This window comes from Cyrtonyx montezumae, unplaced genomic scaffold (genome assembly GCF_038088225.1).
Source record: "Cyrtonyx montezumae isolate F1298 unplaced genomic scaffold, pur_monq_1.0 scaffold_8, whole genome shotgun sequence".
NCBI lineage: Eukaryota > Metazoa > Chordata > Aves > Galliformes > Odontophoridae > Cyrtonyx > Cyrtonyx montezumae.
In genome coordinates this window covers 110,110,338-110,129,434 of record NW_027072089.1, presented here as the reverse complement: position 1 = coordinate 110,129,434, position 19,097 = coordinate 110,110,338, and the positions used below count along the sequence as shown (strand labels likewise).

At 35.9% G+C, this 19,097-nt stretch overlaps 1 protein-coding gene across 3 annotated transcripts in view; it reads right to left on the bottom strand.

Annotated features, from left to right (window-relative positions):
* Window positions 1–19,097, bottom strand: part of ANKRD28 (ankyrin repeat domain 28) — a 106,691-nt gene that overhangs the window by 26,137 nt on the left and 61,457 nt on the right. For all 3 annotated transcript variants that reach the window (XM_065753163.1, XM_065753164.1, XM_065753162.1), the window contains exons 4-8: window positions 12,682–12,752; window positions 8,717–8,917; window positions 7,901–7,988; window positions 4,233–4,375; window positions 2,653–2,865 (exon numbers count right to left, since the gene is read on the bottom strand). In XM_065753163.1, the coding sequence (XP_065609235.1) occupies window positions 2,653–2,865; window positions 4,233–4,375; window positions 7,901–7,988; window positions 8,717–8,917; window positions 12,682–12,752 (716 nt within the window). The remainder of the gene's footprint in view (window positions 1–2,652; window positions 2,866–4,232; window positions 4,376–7,900; window positions 7,989–8,716; window positions 8,918–12,681; window positions 12,753–19,097) is intronic.

Here is a 19,097-nt window from a genome sequence, read left to right as displayed (position 1 = left end):
CTTCAGGAGCCTAATCTGTAACAAACTCTTAAGAGAGTTCAGCTCAATTTCTCAGTTCTCCAGTATGCTTCAGGCGCTATTTTCCAGCCCCATCACCATCATATTTCAGATCTTTCTTTCCTCATCTCACAGAAAGCTTTTAAGAGAGAACCTGGGTTCATCCAGGCAAAAGTTTTTGAGGACTTATTTATTTATTTCCCTTAATTAAAGGAACCATGATGCCTATGCTTTGGATCCAGTAACTTAAAATCAAGCCAGCAAGATGGCAACAATTTGTCCCTCTGATGTCAAAGAACCTTCTGTCACCTCCAAACACTTCACCCACATGATAAGCCTCAAAGAGTTCAGAAGCTTTGCCCAACAGTTTAAGATATTAGCTGTTCTCTGCACAATTTCTGAAGTTATTAAGTATTGTAACTGACTAAATGTATTCATATCTACAGTGTACCATAGATTAAACAAAGATTCTTATTTAATGTTCAAACATTAAGAGTAGAATAATTTTTAGCCGTGCTTAATTATTCTAACAAAACATTGGAAAATTTTCGTTTTCATTCCTAACCTACAGTTTAGGTTTTTTTAAATACACCTAGTTTAGGTGTATTTACAAATAGCCAAAAAAACCCAAAGCATTGCTTGCTGCACATCTTTCTGTCCTCACAGCCTCTTTCTTCTGTAGCAGGAATGTACAAATTCACACACCATTGCAAGCCAGTGAACAGGGAAACAGACAATTCTTTGCCTGGTAGTATTTATGTTTCTCTTTCGTTCTTACTTGCATATGCAACTTATTTACATAATCATTTGGATATTTAACATTGTGGGGTACCTTTCATGACAGAACATACATTACTGAGAAATATGGTTTCAAGAACATAGGACAGAAGTCAGCTCAGCAAGATAAGGCCCTAAGTCAAATCCAGTCTGAGACATCAGGTAGAGTAGAAAGCTGGCAACGAGCATAAATTAACTGTAGCTTGCAGGTTTAATGCCAAGCTGGCTGTAAACCCTGTAGCACAGCTCCTTCCATCTCCAGGACACTCTAGTGATGAATTTTTCCACAGCTGAATTTAAGTACATTTTCAATAAATGAGCTCCACATTTATATATATGTAAAAGTGAGCAGCAACATACATCTAAGATTTTTTCCATACTATACAGGCTATTTTTAAATTACCTCCAAATTTTCAGTGGGTTACATGTTTTGTACTAGTAATAACTAGTACTTTAAATTACTAACTGTACATACACAACTGTATTTTAAATACATAACTGTAACAAAACACATAACTGTATTTTAAAATTAAGTTACCTGAGAAGCAGTGCAAAGCTCTTACGTGAAAAGTGAACCACAGAACAATATTAATAGAAATGTTAACTCTTCCAAACATTCATCTTTGATCCACATAGTACTGAAATTAATATATATCTCAATAAGCAAAGAATAAAAAATAAAAATGAACAAAAGTAGTATGTACTTCTATTCCTACCACATGTGAGCAACAGTACAGACAATTATATAAGAGGAACTTTTGGACTCTTCATACCCATTTTCCACTTCCCCCATCCCAATACCTGTCAAGACACTGGATACTGACATTGAATATTGTTCAACATAACTAAGCTCTCATTTTTAGAGTCAAAATGAACTTTGCACAATCACAGAATGTCAGGGATTGGAAGGGACCTCAAAAGATCATCCAATCCTGCCAGAGCAGGTCACACAGGAACGCATCCAGGTGGGTTTTGAATGTCTCCAGAGGAGACCCCACACCCTCTTCAGACAGCCCATTCCTGTGTTCTGTTCCTCTCACTGTGAAGAAGTTTTTTCTCATACTTCACACTTCTCCTTTATTTTGTGTAAAGTATGAAATGTGCGATCTCATCTCTCTTGCACACCTTGAGACCGTAACCTACACACTCAAGAAGACAATATGATATTTATGTTATAATTTGGTTTAATACTTGATGGATTAGAAACGATCTCTATACTAAGATTGGATTCTATGGAATATTCTGCTGTCAAAGAACTATGAGGAATAGAATGTTAAAAGTATGCCAAAGTATGCTGTACACAAAGTTTTGCTGGAGTATCTGTTCAAAACTTTCCACTAGGCTAATCTACTTACCTTTGTACTTTTAATATGCAACTTTACCCCTCCTAGATTTTATGATTTTTTGTTGGACAAGCTCTTGAACTACTTCAGTAACTTGCCTGTTCATACACATTTCTCTGAAAAATCCCAAATTTCTTTTATGACACATACAAATAAGAAAAATACGTAATTTTGCATTATCATTATGCTCTTAATCATACAGACAGATTCAGGAAAACAAGATGATGGAGTCTTTCACAATTTAAATATAGTCAAGATTGACTAGATAGTAATGTCAACTTTCATTATCCTTTTGAGGTACTTACTACATCCCATAGAGACATTTAAGATTTAGACCAACTTCCTTGAAGCAACAAGCTGTCTTATTTTTTTCTACAATACATTTCACAGAAATACTATTCCCATCAGTTGGAACTCCAATCACTGTCTCAACAACAGCTCTAAAAATCACTTCTGAAATCAGGAGATTTACAACATTGTCAATGAACCTATGAACCTATGTCAAGAGTGAACGGATAGCTCTGGATTCACCTACCTTCATATTTACATCTGCTCCATTACAGACCAAAAGTTCCAAACACAGTGCTCCATGCGTTGATGCAGCAGCAAAGTGCAAAGGTGTAAACCCCTTTTCATTCATTTGATTTACATTAGCACCACAGTCTATGAGTTCATTCACTACAACATCTTGTCCATTGTAGCAAGCTACATGAAGAGGAGTATTTCCATAGGCATTTGGTTCATTCATCTGTTAGCAAAAAACAACAACAAAAAACACATAATTAGTTAGCTGACAAAAACCTGTATTACTGCAGCATTTAATTACCACAAAGAAACTTTCATGTTGTGAGATAATTTCATTATGTTTTGGAATTTTGCAAAGCCAGAAATTAAGAGCAAGTTCTGGATATACCACTTTGAAATAGAGCATGGGGTATGACTGCTTTTCAGCTGAGCTAACCTTCTTCAACTGTGTCCTTGCCAGTTTCCTGTATTCAGTATGTAACTTGAGAGAAAACACACAAAAAAACCCAGCAGGGGCTATTTACACTGATGCTACAGACTGGCAGCTTAAGCACAGCAGGACCTCAACATTTCCCAACAGCATTTGTAGGTTTCCAAAAACATAGGTGTCAGAAGGACTGACTCTCCCCAAAGTAAGTTTTAAGCATTAAATATAGAACTTCCAGATGTAGAATGTGGACATGCACACACAAAAATGCAGGCTGATAGTTCCGTGATATCATTAAGAAATTTTGGCTATGAACCACTTCTAAAACACAAATTCGTGTGCTTTGGTAATGAATTACAATAAAGGGCCACTGCTTATGTAACCATGATTGAAAACATCAGACTTGATCTCTAAACTACAGACTCTATAAAGTGTTTTTTTGGAGATGGAGTACAGGGAATTAGAACTTGTCCACAGTGTGATACTGAATTCTGATAGACTTTTCCAGACAGAAGTTCAGCAGGGTTACCCATCTTTGCAAGACTAAAATACAATCTTTCTTACATGGTTTCAAAGTTCATTGTTTATGTATTTACACGTGTAGGTATTATACAACCTTTTAACTGATTTTGCATTTAAATATTAATATGGCCTTCCTTACTGTATCATTAAAGTTCCTGACGATCTGTAATGTTTTCCAAAATACAGGTTGTATATACACATGGAATTCAGTAACATCTACATTTTAAAAAGAACTGAGACAAAAGAGTCTTATTTCCCACAATTCACAAAAAGGATGTGTGTGGCAAAGCCAGGAACGGAATTCCTATTTCCTTAGTTTCAGTCCAACACTTTAGGAGTCAGAAATAGCAAGCGAACAAAATAAAAGTAATAAACACAGTTATTTCTAAATAATTCTGCAAAAATTGCCAAGATCTGAAGTTACCTGGGGAAATTAAGTTTTATAACAAAAACTAAGCGACACAAAACAAAAACCACCACCACCGTAACAAAAGCATATGAACAAAGATCCTTGGAAATACTTTCTCTATTTTCACCATATCCTAAAGAAGCACAGACAGTGTGCTAGAAAACAAATAAGAGCATTTAAAACAAGAACAACAACAACAACAAAAAACAGGATTGCTTTTATTCTTTCTTACATCAACTCCAAGATTGAGAAGATATTTGACTACACTGATCATTCCACTAGCTGCTGCAGCATGTAAGGGTGTATATGATTTCTTGTCTTTGCATGTCACTTCAGTTCCATGGGCCACAAGTAATTTCACAACTTCGATATGACCTAAAAGAACGGACAAAAAAAATGGAACTGTGTTTAATATTATCCAGAACAAGTTTAGGAATTGTACAATTACTATAACAGGAACAAGACAACGACTCATTTGGACCTAATCTGGAAAGTAAAAAACTAATTCTTTAGTCAAGTATAGAAGCAACATATAACATTCCTCTCCAAAAAGGGATATTTGAACATAACTTTCTCCAACAATCATACTATTTACTTCAAAGTCAACTCAATACATGAAAAAAACTTGTCCTCCACTTATATCAAAGTAATTTTAGGAAAATTTGAAAACTATTGAGGTGACTTAACTTCATCATTACTTGAAGTTGCTGCAAATTTCTGTTAATGACTACAGAATCTCACTGTCAGTCTTCCCGCTTCATCACAACTGCAGAAACCCATTAAAGTTTCTAAGGTCTTCAGCACGAACTTTGAAAGAAAAATTATAAACCAACTAGAGAAGAAGAAAAGATTCTGTTTCTGTACAAAACCACAGACTGTCCAGACAAATGGGTGGCATCTCTCCCAGCCACACAGCAAGGCCCAGGTCAGCCCTTCCCCTGCTGGCTTCAGCACCAGCCTTCAGGCCACCACGGTGCTGTGCTCCAAGACAGACACCATGAAAACAAACTAGTCAAACATTTGTCGCTCTTGCTGAATAGATTTGTCAAACAAATTGCCACTGAAAATGTAAGAGGTTATGCCACTTCAATAATCATGACTAAGTTTACAGAATTGAGAAAGCTTAAAATAAATTAACAATGATGGGTGCAGAGCTTTACGCTTGCCACTGACTTGTACAGGAAGAAATGGGAATTTTTGTTTTATCTTTTAAGAAAACCTTTAGTCTATTTACAAATATTAAAAAAAAAAAAAAAGCAACCATAAAACTTAGGCTTATCGAGATACTTAAGTACAATGCAACAAAGCCAGTCTTCAGTTTAAGTAATGCATGAGCAGTGAGGGTCTGCTTTTTCAATGACTAAAAGAACATGCAAAAGTTTGGAAAGAAAGTAAGTACCTACCCAAGGTAACACAGAAGTGCTTTAATAAACATTCAGTCAGCACAACATATATTTTATGCTATGTGTCCCCAAAAATACAAAAAGATCCTCATCTACCTATATATAGCAATGTGAGATGCAGCAACTCTTCACTTCTGAATTACTTCAGCATTGTAGAAAAGACACAGAAATAAACATGACACTCATCTTGCAACACAAATAATATCAGCAAATAATTTCTGAATGAAAAAAATCCCCACATGAGAGAAAGAAGTACAAGAGATACAGGAAATAGTGAAGAGAAATATCGAATAAAACAGTGGCACAGAACTTAAACTGAATAATAATCTTAAAAAAAATCACAAAAGAAAATCCCTGACCTGCATTTAAAGAGCAAGCAGCAATCAGTGGAAGAGAATCAAACAGAAGAGCAGAGCACTTCACCTAAGAAGTGCATGGGAGACATCCCACACGCTCCTGTGGGAATGCTAACACTCACAAATGAAAGCCCATTGCTTGTAGCATTGCAGACAGACAGCAATGGAGCTGGGTGAAAAGCAGGAAGGAAGGGAAACAATGCCTATAGGTCTATAAAGTTATTTATAGGAGTGTGACGAAAGGCATAATGTTTCTTTTACTCTACAATCTATTTTTTACAGTGGAAAGATTTTTGCTTTTCCTCTAATAATAACTGGTGCAGTGTAAAATGGCTTTAAATGGTGAGAAATGTTCAATAATAAAATTTCCAGATAATAGCCTGTGAAATAGCACTCACTAAAATTGGAATAAATGTAGCTTATCTGAAAAATAAGACTTTTTCCACCTGGGTGAACACAAGCCAGAAAACATGTCTGCCCTCTCACTGATGCTTGTCAAATCTTTGCCATCTAAAGCACTGACTTTCATTCAAAAAATGTTGCATATAATCGCCTTAAGGTGGCTGAACAGCCTGTCACAGAAACTGTGTAAGAAACTGCACAGAAGTCTGTAAGTAGGTCACAAAACACTAATGCAAAATATTCCAAAGAACATTGGTCTGACAATGAAAACTGTTCTCCAAGTTCTCTATTAAACTGGTACCTGTACTTGAAGTGCAGCGCCATGGAGTTTCAAACTATAGTTTAAGAGCACTAATGCTGCCACAATCTCTTCATGATTTACTAGCTTATATAAAGACTTCTCTTCTGAAGACTGTTCTTTCTGGCATTTCATAGGCTTACTTTACATTGCTACCAGATTAGTTCAGATCTGTGCTGGCACATACAGATTTGACACAGATAAGACTACTGTGAAAATGGCCTAAAACAGTTTTGTAAAGACAAGAGTTAGTTGAGTAAATGAATCCACACATTTCTGAAAAGATCACTTTTACAATCACAAAGACCTTAGAAGCAAGCATAAATATGTAAATGAAAGTTCATTTTCCATTTGTAAAGAACAGAATTATCAGACCATGAACCAAAGCACATTTCAAACAAAGAAGAGTGTTTAAACAGGGCAAGTTAACACACACATACTTCTGCTCTTTTGCTCTGCTCAGTAGCTAAGTTTGAAATTACACTTCCACTTCCAAGTTATTGCTTTTATTTCCTCTCTTATTGCTAGACTGGGAAAGCAGTTAAAAGATACTTCCTAACAGCTGAGAAATGCGTTTAATTAGCAATCTTAAGTCTGTTTTTAAGAACCTTCTCCCCCACCCCCCACATACACATCTGCCATGCATTACGCTTATTTATAAGCAATTGTAAAACTTACAATAACAAACATGAATCTTAAAACGCATATTCAGGGATGTTTTATCTAAGATCAGACTCTCAAGAAAGAATTAGCCTAGACTTAAGTGAAGTCAATGAGTCTGCGTAATCTCCCAGTTAAAGCATGTTTGCTCCTTGGTGCTGAGCAGATACAATTAGAAAATATTCATTTTATTCATGGAAGAGGCAGTCTAGAAATTATTCTTCTTGCACGTTAACTTTATTGTTCGTCAAAAAAGCTGCACCTTTGTAAAGCACAGTTTAAGGTTGTCAGTGAAACAGAGGTCTTAAGTGCTATTTTTCTCAGTCTAACTCAAAAAAACTTTCACATCTTTAGACCATCTCTGACAAAAAAAAAAAAGATGTAAAGAATAGGATCATGTTCTTATCAAGTTTTGTAATGTAATATCATAGGTATATAAATGTGTTTTCCAGGGAATTTAGCATTTCTATTTATCAGATATTAAATACAAAGAAAAAATGCAGATTGTCAAAACTTAACAGAAACAACAGATCACATATGATCAGGTCCCAGTTCACATTCACAGAAATTCCCAGGCATGTAGATTCATACAAGACTGATACTACTGCTTTTATCCTTTCCACATGTCTGGATAAGATAATGAAACAGTAAGCTAAAATAATGAGTAATAAACAAGATTATGGATCATCTCAACTGGTCTAGTGAAATTAGTACCAAAATTTAGCTGATCACTTTTTTCACTATCTCAATAGTAATCAACTACAAATACATACATACATACCCATATATGCTGCCCAGTGTATAGCTCTTCTGTCTTTCTTGTCAAATGCATTAATATTGGCTCCTCTAGACAACAGTAAACTGACCATCTGGGACAAAAAGGAAAAAAAGAAATCCTCTATTCAAAATGGAAAACTCTGCTTACAGCTACACAAAGAAAAATCACAGGAGAAGATAAAAAAAGTATGTAATTTCAAAGGATTTAAATGTGCTTTTTTTTTAATATTCCATATACTTAAAAAACCATGGACAACCACCTTGGCAATAATAACAAAATGATTAAGTTCCTTAATTCAATGTTATAAATGTTTCTACTAAGTTAAATAAGGCAAATATGTGGCAAACACAGCAAAGATGAGATCTTTAGGCTGAGGGGTGTACTAAAGGTAATTACTAAACTGGCAGTCCTAGTGTCAGTTTGTCTTCAATCACCTATACATGTGTCACTTTTCACGGTTTGAAAACACATATTTTCCCCCCTTCCAGAGGCAACATGTTCCATGTGTTCACTGTCTTCTGAAAAATATTATTTTTTTCCATTTTTACTTTATTTATTACTAATTTAAACTCCACTCAGGGAAATTTTCTTATGTCCAGACAGATGAATGGTGTAATAACCTTCCAATTAAATGATGTAACACAACCAATCTGTACACACATGCATGCAAAAGACAAACTAAAATATGAAATAGGAGACTGGTTTGTGGCTTTTGATGGGATGGGGAGAGAAATATGACTGTTACCTAAGAAACAAAAAATGAGAAATGTGTTGGACAGAACAGTAAGTAGGAAACAAGCTAAGATAAATAACTCATACCTCAACGTGTCCACTGAAGGCTGCATGGTGCAATGCAGTTCTACCTGCCCGATCAGACACATTTACATTACTTAGAAGAGGCACCAAAGCTTCGGCACATTTGACAGCTTTATTTGCAGCTGCTATATGTAAGGGTGTCTGCCAGTTTTTATCACGAGCATTGACATCTGCTGAATGCTTTAGCAACACCTGAACAGCATCCTGAAAACATTTAGCAAAAATAAAAAGCCACTTAGTAAAGACTTCAGATGTTATGTCTTAAATACAAATATACATTAGTGTATACAAACACACACTATATATAATGCATAACGGAATATAACTACCTGTAACTTGTTCTTTTGTAAACGTTCTTCTTTCTTTGAGATTTGTACTATCATAAATCCAGATTTGGGGATCTTCTCAAGGACACAAAGAATATATTCCCTACAGATTTCAACTGCATCAACCATTTCTAGGTCTTTTTTCTAATTCCCCAAACCAGTGAGCAAATTGTTTTGTCAACACAACTAATTTAAAAAGCTCAATAAACCTCTCTAGGACTTCCTTCACTACCAAGGATTAATGACATATCATGAACGTAAAACACACTTTCATCTACTTGCCAAGCAGAACTTTTGAACTCACAGTCTAGAAATTGCAGAGAGGCAGAATAACTTATTAAAAGTACGTTTAGAGAACCACAGATAAAACAGAGCATGGTCATAAAGAGTTTCAAAATACACTCTTGCAAAACTCCTGAAAAAAAAACATTTCAAAATGTTACACTAAAATCCATGTGACAAAAAGATTATTCATTTCCAGTCATTAAATGCAAAAGCTATGAAAACGTTATGAGTAAGATAAACAAATGCAACTAAAATATGGGCACACAACTGGAATGCAAAAAAAAAAAAACAAACAACCTCTCACTGACTTAACCATGACAATAAATACTGCACTTCATATCAACTCTGTGACCTTTCCACAATTTACTAACTGCTTTTAACTCGAACACTGAGCATAAAAGTAGGCCCCTCTGAAAGTAATGCTTCCTATTAATTTCCATGAAAACTACAATAGATACAAGAACAGAAACACTACTTGATAGAGCAGTTTTATCTACAAAGCATTACTTTTCAACACAGCCACCACCATTAACCATTAGCTCATTGAGATGCTTTTCTTTTCTTGGTGTGGCTGCTGAGGATGTTCATCTGGAACATGGATTGTTTTTCACATCACTGTTGCCACTGCTGAAATGCATCACCCACTGCCTCATTATGCTCACCTCCACTGCTTAATCTCCATAAATGTTCAGCAAGCATCAATGAATGCCAACGGGTGCCAATATTTCTGCATTGAGTCCAATCCCCCTGCCAAAGCAGCTCCCTAGCCCAGGTTGCACAGGTAGGCGTCCAGGTGGGTCTGGAACGTCTCCAGAGAAGGAGACTCCACCACCTCTCTGGGAAGCCTGCTCCAGGGCTCTGTCACCTGTACTGCTAAGATGCTCTTACACACATTTGTGCAGAACTTCACATGCTTCAGCTTGTGGACATTTCCCTTCCTCCTATCACCACGCACCGCTGAGAAGAGTCTGGCCTCGTCCCTTTGCCTCCTTCACCTTAGGTATTTATAGACATGGATCAAATCCCCTAAGTCTTCTTTTTTCAAGGCTGAACAGCCCCAGCGCTCTCAGCCTTTCCTTATAAGAGAAGTGCTCCAGGCCCTTTACCATCTTTGTGGCTCTCTGCTGGACACTTTCCAGGAGATTCCTGTCTTTTTTGTACTGAGGAGCCCAGAAATTGACATAGTACTCCAGGTGAATTCAGTGACCTTCCTTTGCTCCATGTGCGCTTCCATGTCAGATGCCATTTTGTCAGACTTCCCGGAAAGGAAATACTGGCATTGAAGGTTCAGTCTGTTCTGTCATACCACTGAAATGCATCTCTGACATCATGGACCAACATATTAAGATAAGAAGCAATACTTTTGGAGCATCCCTTGCAAGTAGCTGGCACAGTGAACTTCGAATATGTTAAGAAAAGCAGGTATCGGAAATTTCAAATTACAATGAAGTATTATTCTCACCAACAAGCAGAATGCTAAGTAATTTGGTAATGTAATTTATATCTAACTGAAATTTCTTCTACTTAAAAGATAAAAAAAATTGCATCAGAAGCTTGTAACTTAAGTGGAAAATAGAATATTTTCTCTTTGAGAAACTTCATCAGATTTAATACTTTAAAATTTTAAAACAGCTGTTAACTACTTTGCAGAAAGAAGCACCATACCAAGACAGGAAAACAGCATAAAAATAATTTATCTTCCTTTTCTCTGTGTATTTAATGATGTTCAAAAATGGGCAAAACTGCTTAGATTTTCCCAGGTATGCAAATTTCAAGGTCCAGACTTTGGTAGTCTGGACATGAAGTTGCTTGAATTCATGCAGCTGGCAGCAAAATCCACAATACCAGCTATTCTGTATGATGCAATGTCCTTGGTTGATTGCAGTGCCCTTGCTTCAAGGGTAAGACCAAATGCTTTGTGGAAACAAGCATCAAGAATTTTTTCATGCAACGCCTGAAAACTACAGATGAACGTAAAGCAGTCTCTACACACACCAACCATCGCTGCATCTATCTACATGGTCTCCAGTGACACATCATGTTTAGAAGCAGAAAATTTTGATAAGAGCCTGCCAATGCCACTAGGACAAATCATCTGATTGGTTTACAATACTGAGTTGCCTTTGGTTAGCATTTTTCTTGAAAATATTCCACATTTATAAAAAAAAAAATAGCTTGTTTATGTTCATTTTAGTTACAAACCTGGTTCAGTTTGACTACAGCACTCCTCTCTGCAAGCTTTACTGATTTAAGGAAGTATTGTCCCTTTGAGGAATGCAGTAGTTGGTGCTTCAGTCAGCTCTCAAAGGAGCAGCCTAAAAATACCTCAAAAAGAACAAATAGCATTTGCTGCTAAGGGCTCCCTTGGAGATCGATTTTCAAACACTGCTTTGAATAACACAGTCTCCACATAACTGGGCTATTAATGCTAACAACAAAATAAAATCATTTAACCAGGGAATTTAAATGCAGAAGCTGACACAATGGTTGTTTAGATAAATTTGTGGACCAAATACTTAAAAGCTCAGTGCTTGCAAAAACCTAACTATTCAATTCCATCTTTTTCTCAAGCAAAAATGTGCACAGAAACATAAGAAAATAATAATGCAAAACCAAAACACTTGAGACATACTGAAGTGTGCATCAATGCAACTCAAGATCTCAAAGAAGATAGCTTTGCATAAACTCTTCCACAAAAGCTCAGCATTTTTTTTGGCTGTTTTGATCTTCTGTAGGCATTTAGAATTTTTATTAGGACATCTACAATAGAGGAACAATAACAAACGCACACTTAAATCACTGTATTCCCATAACTGTGTTACAGGTAGGCTTCAAAAGTGTTGTAAATATTTCATTTACAAGTTTCAGTTCTAGTACTATCATTACTCATTAGTGGGGATTTTTTGTCATTTGTTTCTAAAACACACTGGCAGGTATCTTATAGAATCATATACTTCTCCATGTCTGAACAGACAAGTACAAAAAAAGACAGATTATGCTGCAAAAATCATATTAAGTATTATTTCATCTCTAGTTGCCTTGTGCTGAACCATTTTGGTTACACAAAAACATGCACCGGAGCTCAGAATACTGCATGAAGAATCCTTTCTGCTTAGGGAGATGGCATTTAAGTGAAGAGCAAAGCTGAGAACTGCAAGTTTATTGTTTTCCCCCTTTCTTCCTACACAGACATATGATATATACGTACTATCAGTATGTTAAACAAGTTGTTGCAAGTGTTCTGCAATTTGAAACATTCAAGTAGTTTCATTTTGTAAAAACTGAACAAGGAACAGAAGGTACTTCGAGATATTCTATTTTAAGACAAAACGGAAAAAGAAGAAAAAAAAAGCATACCTCACTACAAGATGCCACTGCTCTGTGTAAAGGAGTCAACCATTTGCTGTCTTTGGCATTAACTCTAGCTCCTGTAACAAAAAAATTATATATATATAAGAACAGAAATAAACAGCATATCTATAAGAAAGAATTAAATATTTTCAACTATAAGGAGAACAATGATGGAATATACTTAAGGATTATTTGTAGAGTATAATGACAAAAAAAAAAAAAGGAAAAGGAATTTTTTCAACTCAAGTCAACCCTTTAAGACAATTCTTTTAACCTAGCATTTGTTACACTCTTTTATCAAAGTGAAGTCAATTTTTTAATATCATGTAGTACTCTACACTCTTCTGCATTTCTAAAGGCTAGTAAGAAACACAGACTCCTGAATGAAGACCCAGCAACAAAAACATCTTATCTCCCACTGAAATGAAATTCTTCAATAAAACAGAGAAAGCAGCTGCAATTACTCCTCACACCTCCATTTCTTTGTCATTGCTCAGTCTAAATACATAACAGAACGATGCTCCCTCTACTACTGGATTTTTGGGAATGCGTCTTCTTTACTCCATCAGGTCATCTAACCCACCTCCACACCTCTTGAGCTTCCTGAGTCATACTGTAACAACCTCACCACTCTGCTTCTAAAAGTGTACCCAAGAAAAAGCTGCCTTCCATAGGAAAAGAGATTGCACAAAAATCTGTAAGAGATACAAGTCTAATCCTGGATTTCTTTTCTCCTTAATTATAACAGGAAAGGCAAGTTGGCAATTTTTTTCCTGAAGGAAGCAACCAAACTTCTTCCTACATGCCAGTGAACTTCAAACAAGAAGCTTAATGGTTTATATTTTTTAATAATGTGTATAAATAAATGTTTAACTATGTGTTTATAAACTAGTATATATGTATACACAAATATACACACACACCCTTACACATTTCTTAATACCTTGCATGGAAATTTACCCATCTTTATTTGGATACAGTACATTTTACGGAGGTGTGAGAATTTAAACAAAATGTTATCTTATTGCAAAATCAATACAGAAAAACTTTAAAGTAACTCATACAGTGATGTATGTTATCATACAGTAATATTAAAGCTACATGGTCAGAGCATATCTATTTCCGAAGTTTAAAGTACATGTGTTATTTCAGAATCAACTTTGTTTTTTTTCTATGGAAAGAATAAACAATTTTTAAATAAGGGATGGAAGACCAGTGGGGCATGAAATGTTAAACTGGTTACTGGTCAGAATATTCAGCTGAGAAATGGAGTACTTTGATCTAAATCTCCCAGATCTGTACCAGCAGTGAAATCCTTTCCAGACCAGGTGAACAACCTAACCAAGAAACTTAGCCATGCGAACAAATTCACGGTTGCATAAAATGAGCAAAACAAAGATTTGGAGTCAATTCTGCGTTTATTATTTTGTGGTCAGTTCTTCCTTTTCTGACATAAGAATACAACATAGAAGCTAAAAGTGGAAACGAACTCCCACTTTGATCCCAGATCTTCTAAGTACCAGACAGGGCCTGAGGTTTCTATGTGTTGGCTACAATTCATAGGATTTCCTTTGTTCCCTGTCTAAATTTCAAAAGCTTGAGATTTCATTGGATTTTCTGAGTGCTAAAGTTTTTGAAAGACAAGTTTGAAGAAATGGGAAGAAAGTTCAACTCCATCTGAGAAATACATTTTTTAGCAAAATTTTAAGAGACTTAATCTTAGCATAAAAAAACTACTTGTTAATCAACATGTGGTCCTAGCTCACTGCATCATCACTTACTATAATGTAGTGTACTGTATCTAATTCTGCATAGAGCTCAAGTGAAAAAACAAATAAAACAGATGCTTCTAAATATCAACACAACCGTCTTAGAATTTTTGGTAATCTTTCCCAAAAGACAATAATATGAATAATCAGTAACTGAGAATATTATCTATGTATGATATATCAGACAACTATATCTAGTTCCTTTGTCTATATTTCCAGGTTATTTTAGCCACTTCTTGGTTTTAGCAAATAAGACAAAAGCAAGTGCCAAAATGGTGCTCCAAGCTTTACACCTAAGCCAACAACCAATGAGCAAGGACTTTCAAAGTCGCATTGGTTTCTACTCCTAACTTCAGGACACAAATGTGTTTGAAGTTTAAAGCAAAAGACTGTATAAGAGGAGTTACTAGGTTACTAACTACTGTTTTGATTTTCCTCAGGAAAATGCACTCTCAAAGACGAAGGTCAAGTGAGATCCACCCAGGTGACCAGGCATGAGATAGGAGCACCACTCCCAAAAGAAAGGCCTATTTCCACTGCAAGAAAGTAGCAATTTCCTAAATTCTACTGAGAGCGTGCTTGGAGTCCAAGTTGTTTATGGCTTCAAGCAAGAAACGTATTTCTGCTATGTTAACATAGAGTCAAAAAATCCCCTACGAAGAGAGTAGGAATAAATACAAAACGATATCATATGAAGTATTTTCTAAGTGGTAAGTTAAACTTAGTAGGATAAAAGAAAAAGAATATCAAAAGGTGTTTCTTTTTTTTTTGTTTGTTTGTTTTGTTTCTGACAGGAAAAATATCTAAGGAAGTTCGAAGCAACAGTTAAAAGTAACACAGCCCCTCAAAAGAACAAAACACAAAACTAAACAATAACCTTGTTCTGTCAGTGATCTTCCATTCAAAGAAGTAAGAAAGCCCGCATCTAGGACATGCCATATTTATCAAAGAAATGTAATAGCTGAACATAAAGTAAATCATCTTTTCAAATGCACCAAAGAAGTATATCCTCTGACAAAGGTATAACAAAGAATTTCTGACAAAAGATCTGCATCTTCGTTGATCTATGGAAGAACCACCAAGTCTGCCATTTCACAACAAACAACTTGTAGAGGAACTCCAAAATCACTAGACTGAAATGCAAAGTTTAAGTAAAGTAATCAGAACAAGAGTTCTACCAAAAGACCCCTCTGTATGCACTATTAATGTAGGAATACTGTGGGAATCAGAAGAGCTGTAGCTCTCCCCCTTAAATTTCTCCAAAAGATATACTGCCAAGAATGACTTACACTTCACAACACAGTTTCTCCAAATAACCTTGCATCTGAGGACACAGTCCCCTCTAGGTTGTTCTTCACTCGTTAGCAGATGATTTGGAGAAAATGCTCCAGTTCTTCTCTCTCTCTCCAGATGTTCCACATGAGACAAAGCTCCTGTCATCATGCCGCAGGGGATGAACTTCACATCCCTTACCCTCTGAGGTAAAGCTCTACCCCAGATCATTGCAAATACATATTAGAAAATACACTGCACCTTTACTGAATTGTCTTTTGCCTAAAGATGATTTGAACATGTGCATGAGTATAAATCACTGAAACACTACCTCTATGAAGCTCAATCTGCTGATGCATTAACATTCTGAATGCCTTCTAATGCAAGTCAGGCAGCTGTTTCCTTTTTCAAGAGATTCATACTTCAATCCCTGTTTCATGAAGACTGGATTTTCCAGACCACAGGGGCCTGATCTTGATTCCAGAAAACTAAATCCAACAACTAAGATAATATCTTCCCTCATCATTTAAACCTCTTAGTGCTTTCATGGCTTTATTATTATGTCCTTTTTTAACAGCTGACAGTTATTAACACAGCTCAGTATTTACTTAAGTTGCTTTTTTTTTGAAATTTGATTTCTTGTAACGCTGCAGAGCTTGCAGGAGAAGGATTCGGGGCTTGCCAGAAACCTCAAATACAATGCTGGATAGAACTATTATCTTTGCTTGAACTTAAAAATTGATTATGTAAAGCAACTGTCCCTTCAAACTAACCAACTTATTCTTCTGTGTCTGTGCACTCAGTTGAAATATCAGGCAAAGTACTCCAAATTATTTTGAAAATTCTATCAGGCCATATCCATATGTCACTCAGTACTCCTAAATACATTTCTGCAGCTCAGTTGCTACTTCACACGTTTTAATACCCTTGCATGCCAGCAGAGTTACCATCTCAGCCCTTCTCTTGAAGAGACATCAGTGAATAGTCGACTGGACAGGAAATTCTGCAAGAAACAGCCATACACCTTCCTAATTCATGAAATGCAACAGAACCACATGCAGCTGTCCTTCACCGTATCACCTCTAGATTCCTCCCAGAACAAATGTTACTAATTTTTGCCATGATCTTCTCTTGCTCAATACCAGAATTCTTCACATTTTTAAGTTTCCTCAAAAGATTGATGACTGTAACAGCTACAGCAGTTAATGTTTCACTGCCTGGGAATAGATTCAGAAAAGGAATACAACAATACTGGCAAGACACTGTTGTCTCAATGTACTCACATTACTAATTTAAAGTATTGAATTGCCTTCCACTGTTCTGTCTGTGATCAGTATTTTTAGACTCTTAAGGTCAATATTTTGTATGTAGCAAAAATGTTTTCACTCGCATATATGCAAATGCCATACAATATGCACCTAATGTTCAGTATTTGAAACTCTGAAAACATGTTTATTTAAGAGTGAAAGATGTAAGTAAGACTTCTAGGCTGTGTTAAAAAAAAATTGAACAACCAAAATGATCAACATCTAGAACGCTGAAACAATTCTAGAAAATACCTCTGCAAGAGAAGGATGTTCCCATATATAAACTACTGGGAATAAGCAACAATCTACATTGTAATTAGATTCTATTTAACTATTTTCCTAAGGGTTTGTATTAGCTTTCAAACTTTTTCCTTTTTGAATGATCAACTTTTTATCTAGGACTGTAAAAATACTTAAAAGTAGCAGGCAGAAACAGTTAAGAGTTTACAGTAGAATGAACAGATGATGAAAACTTCTCCTCAGATAAAAAGATATATATTTGGGGGGAGATATTGAAAAAAATATAAAATCTTACGATGACAACTGAGGAATTGGTGAAATCTAGGTTATTTCTTATTGGAAAATTGGAAACTTCAAAAACTGCTGCTGCAAAAATCGTAAGACCTAATCAAGAGGCAGCTTCTACCCATGTAGGAGGTAAAAATGCAATGGGGGATCTACAGAACAGTGGGGAAAAAGAGAGGACTGGACTGTCTTCATCAGCCACACCAATGCTTAAACAACCACGTTTATTGTTATTACTTAAAAATCCCAAAGAAGATAAACAGAAATGCAATCCACAGATAGGAGAAATGCTGGAGGAAAAATACAGTAAAGTCAATGCCATCCTCCAGAATTTGGCTGTCTTGTCAATGCAAAAGTCAACTTCCAGAACTTAATAGCTCTTGCTACCTCTCAGCTACTACATTCTAGAGCTTCTGTGAGTAGCACAAGTTTCTCAGACTCCTGGAGCCAGTGACCACCAGTGCATCTTCCTAAGTTTCTTTTTGAGAGACAAAATGAAGTTAAAGCTGCTTTCTTCAACAATGTTCTATAGCAACCACTGCGAGAGGGCAGAGAAGGTAGCCCTGAAATTAAAACTGTGGCTCACACTGTCGAAGGAAGAGGAAGCAGCCAAAAGATGCAGCCAGTGTAAAAAGAAGCCCTGCAAAACCACACATCCTTGCATATGCATAAATCTGCAACTCAAACTGAGAAAGCTTCATTCGACTGATCAGTAATAGCCTTTCAAACATCTGAACTGTTTGGACTGCCACTGCACTGTCTGTTAACACTTAAGAATTAGATGAAAGAAACACAGCCTGAGTGGAACACAGCGTTGGTGGGTCTTCACTATCCTCCAAAATAGCATTATTGTTACAACTGTTTTCCAGCTTCCCAGGAGAAAGCACAAGTGCTTGTAAAGCCACCAAACCTTAATGAGATTAATCTTGACCACACATTCATGTATGCTGAGCTTCATGCAGTGAAAATGTTGGGTTAAACAAACAGAAATGTGTTATGCTAGTATTTAAGTGTCAATGCAATATCAGTAACTAAACCTACTCAAAAGTAAACAACATAATTCACATATTTCTTTTCATGAAGCATGGCTATTTCAGTGAAAGCAATAATAGTCTATGTGGCATATTGAAGAAAGTATAAAGATGTTACTAGCCAACAGAACACAGTGGAAGATCACTATAGTTTGTCCTGCTCCTCTCACTTGCCTGGAGCAACTACTCCAATTGCTTTTTTTTTTAAAAAAAAAAGAGAGTAGGACAAATGGAAAAAGTATATATTTTTAAAACACAAGAAGCCACAGCATTACAGTCCACTTGCAGGACTTAAGTGAAAGAAGGGTTTGAGTCTTTATAAGGACATAGTTGAAAGTCAGATCTTGATATTCAGTTAAACAATGTCTAAGCTATGTCCCCCTTCTACTTCTCAGTAGTCTGCCATCAAGTATTTATATCATTAAATTCAGTATATTTATGAAAAATAAACAGATGTACTTCTGTACCAGGATGCTGAGTTGTACACAGAACTTTAGTGTTACAACTCTTTACAGAGT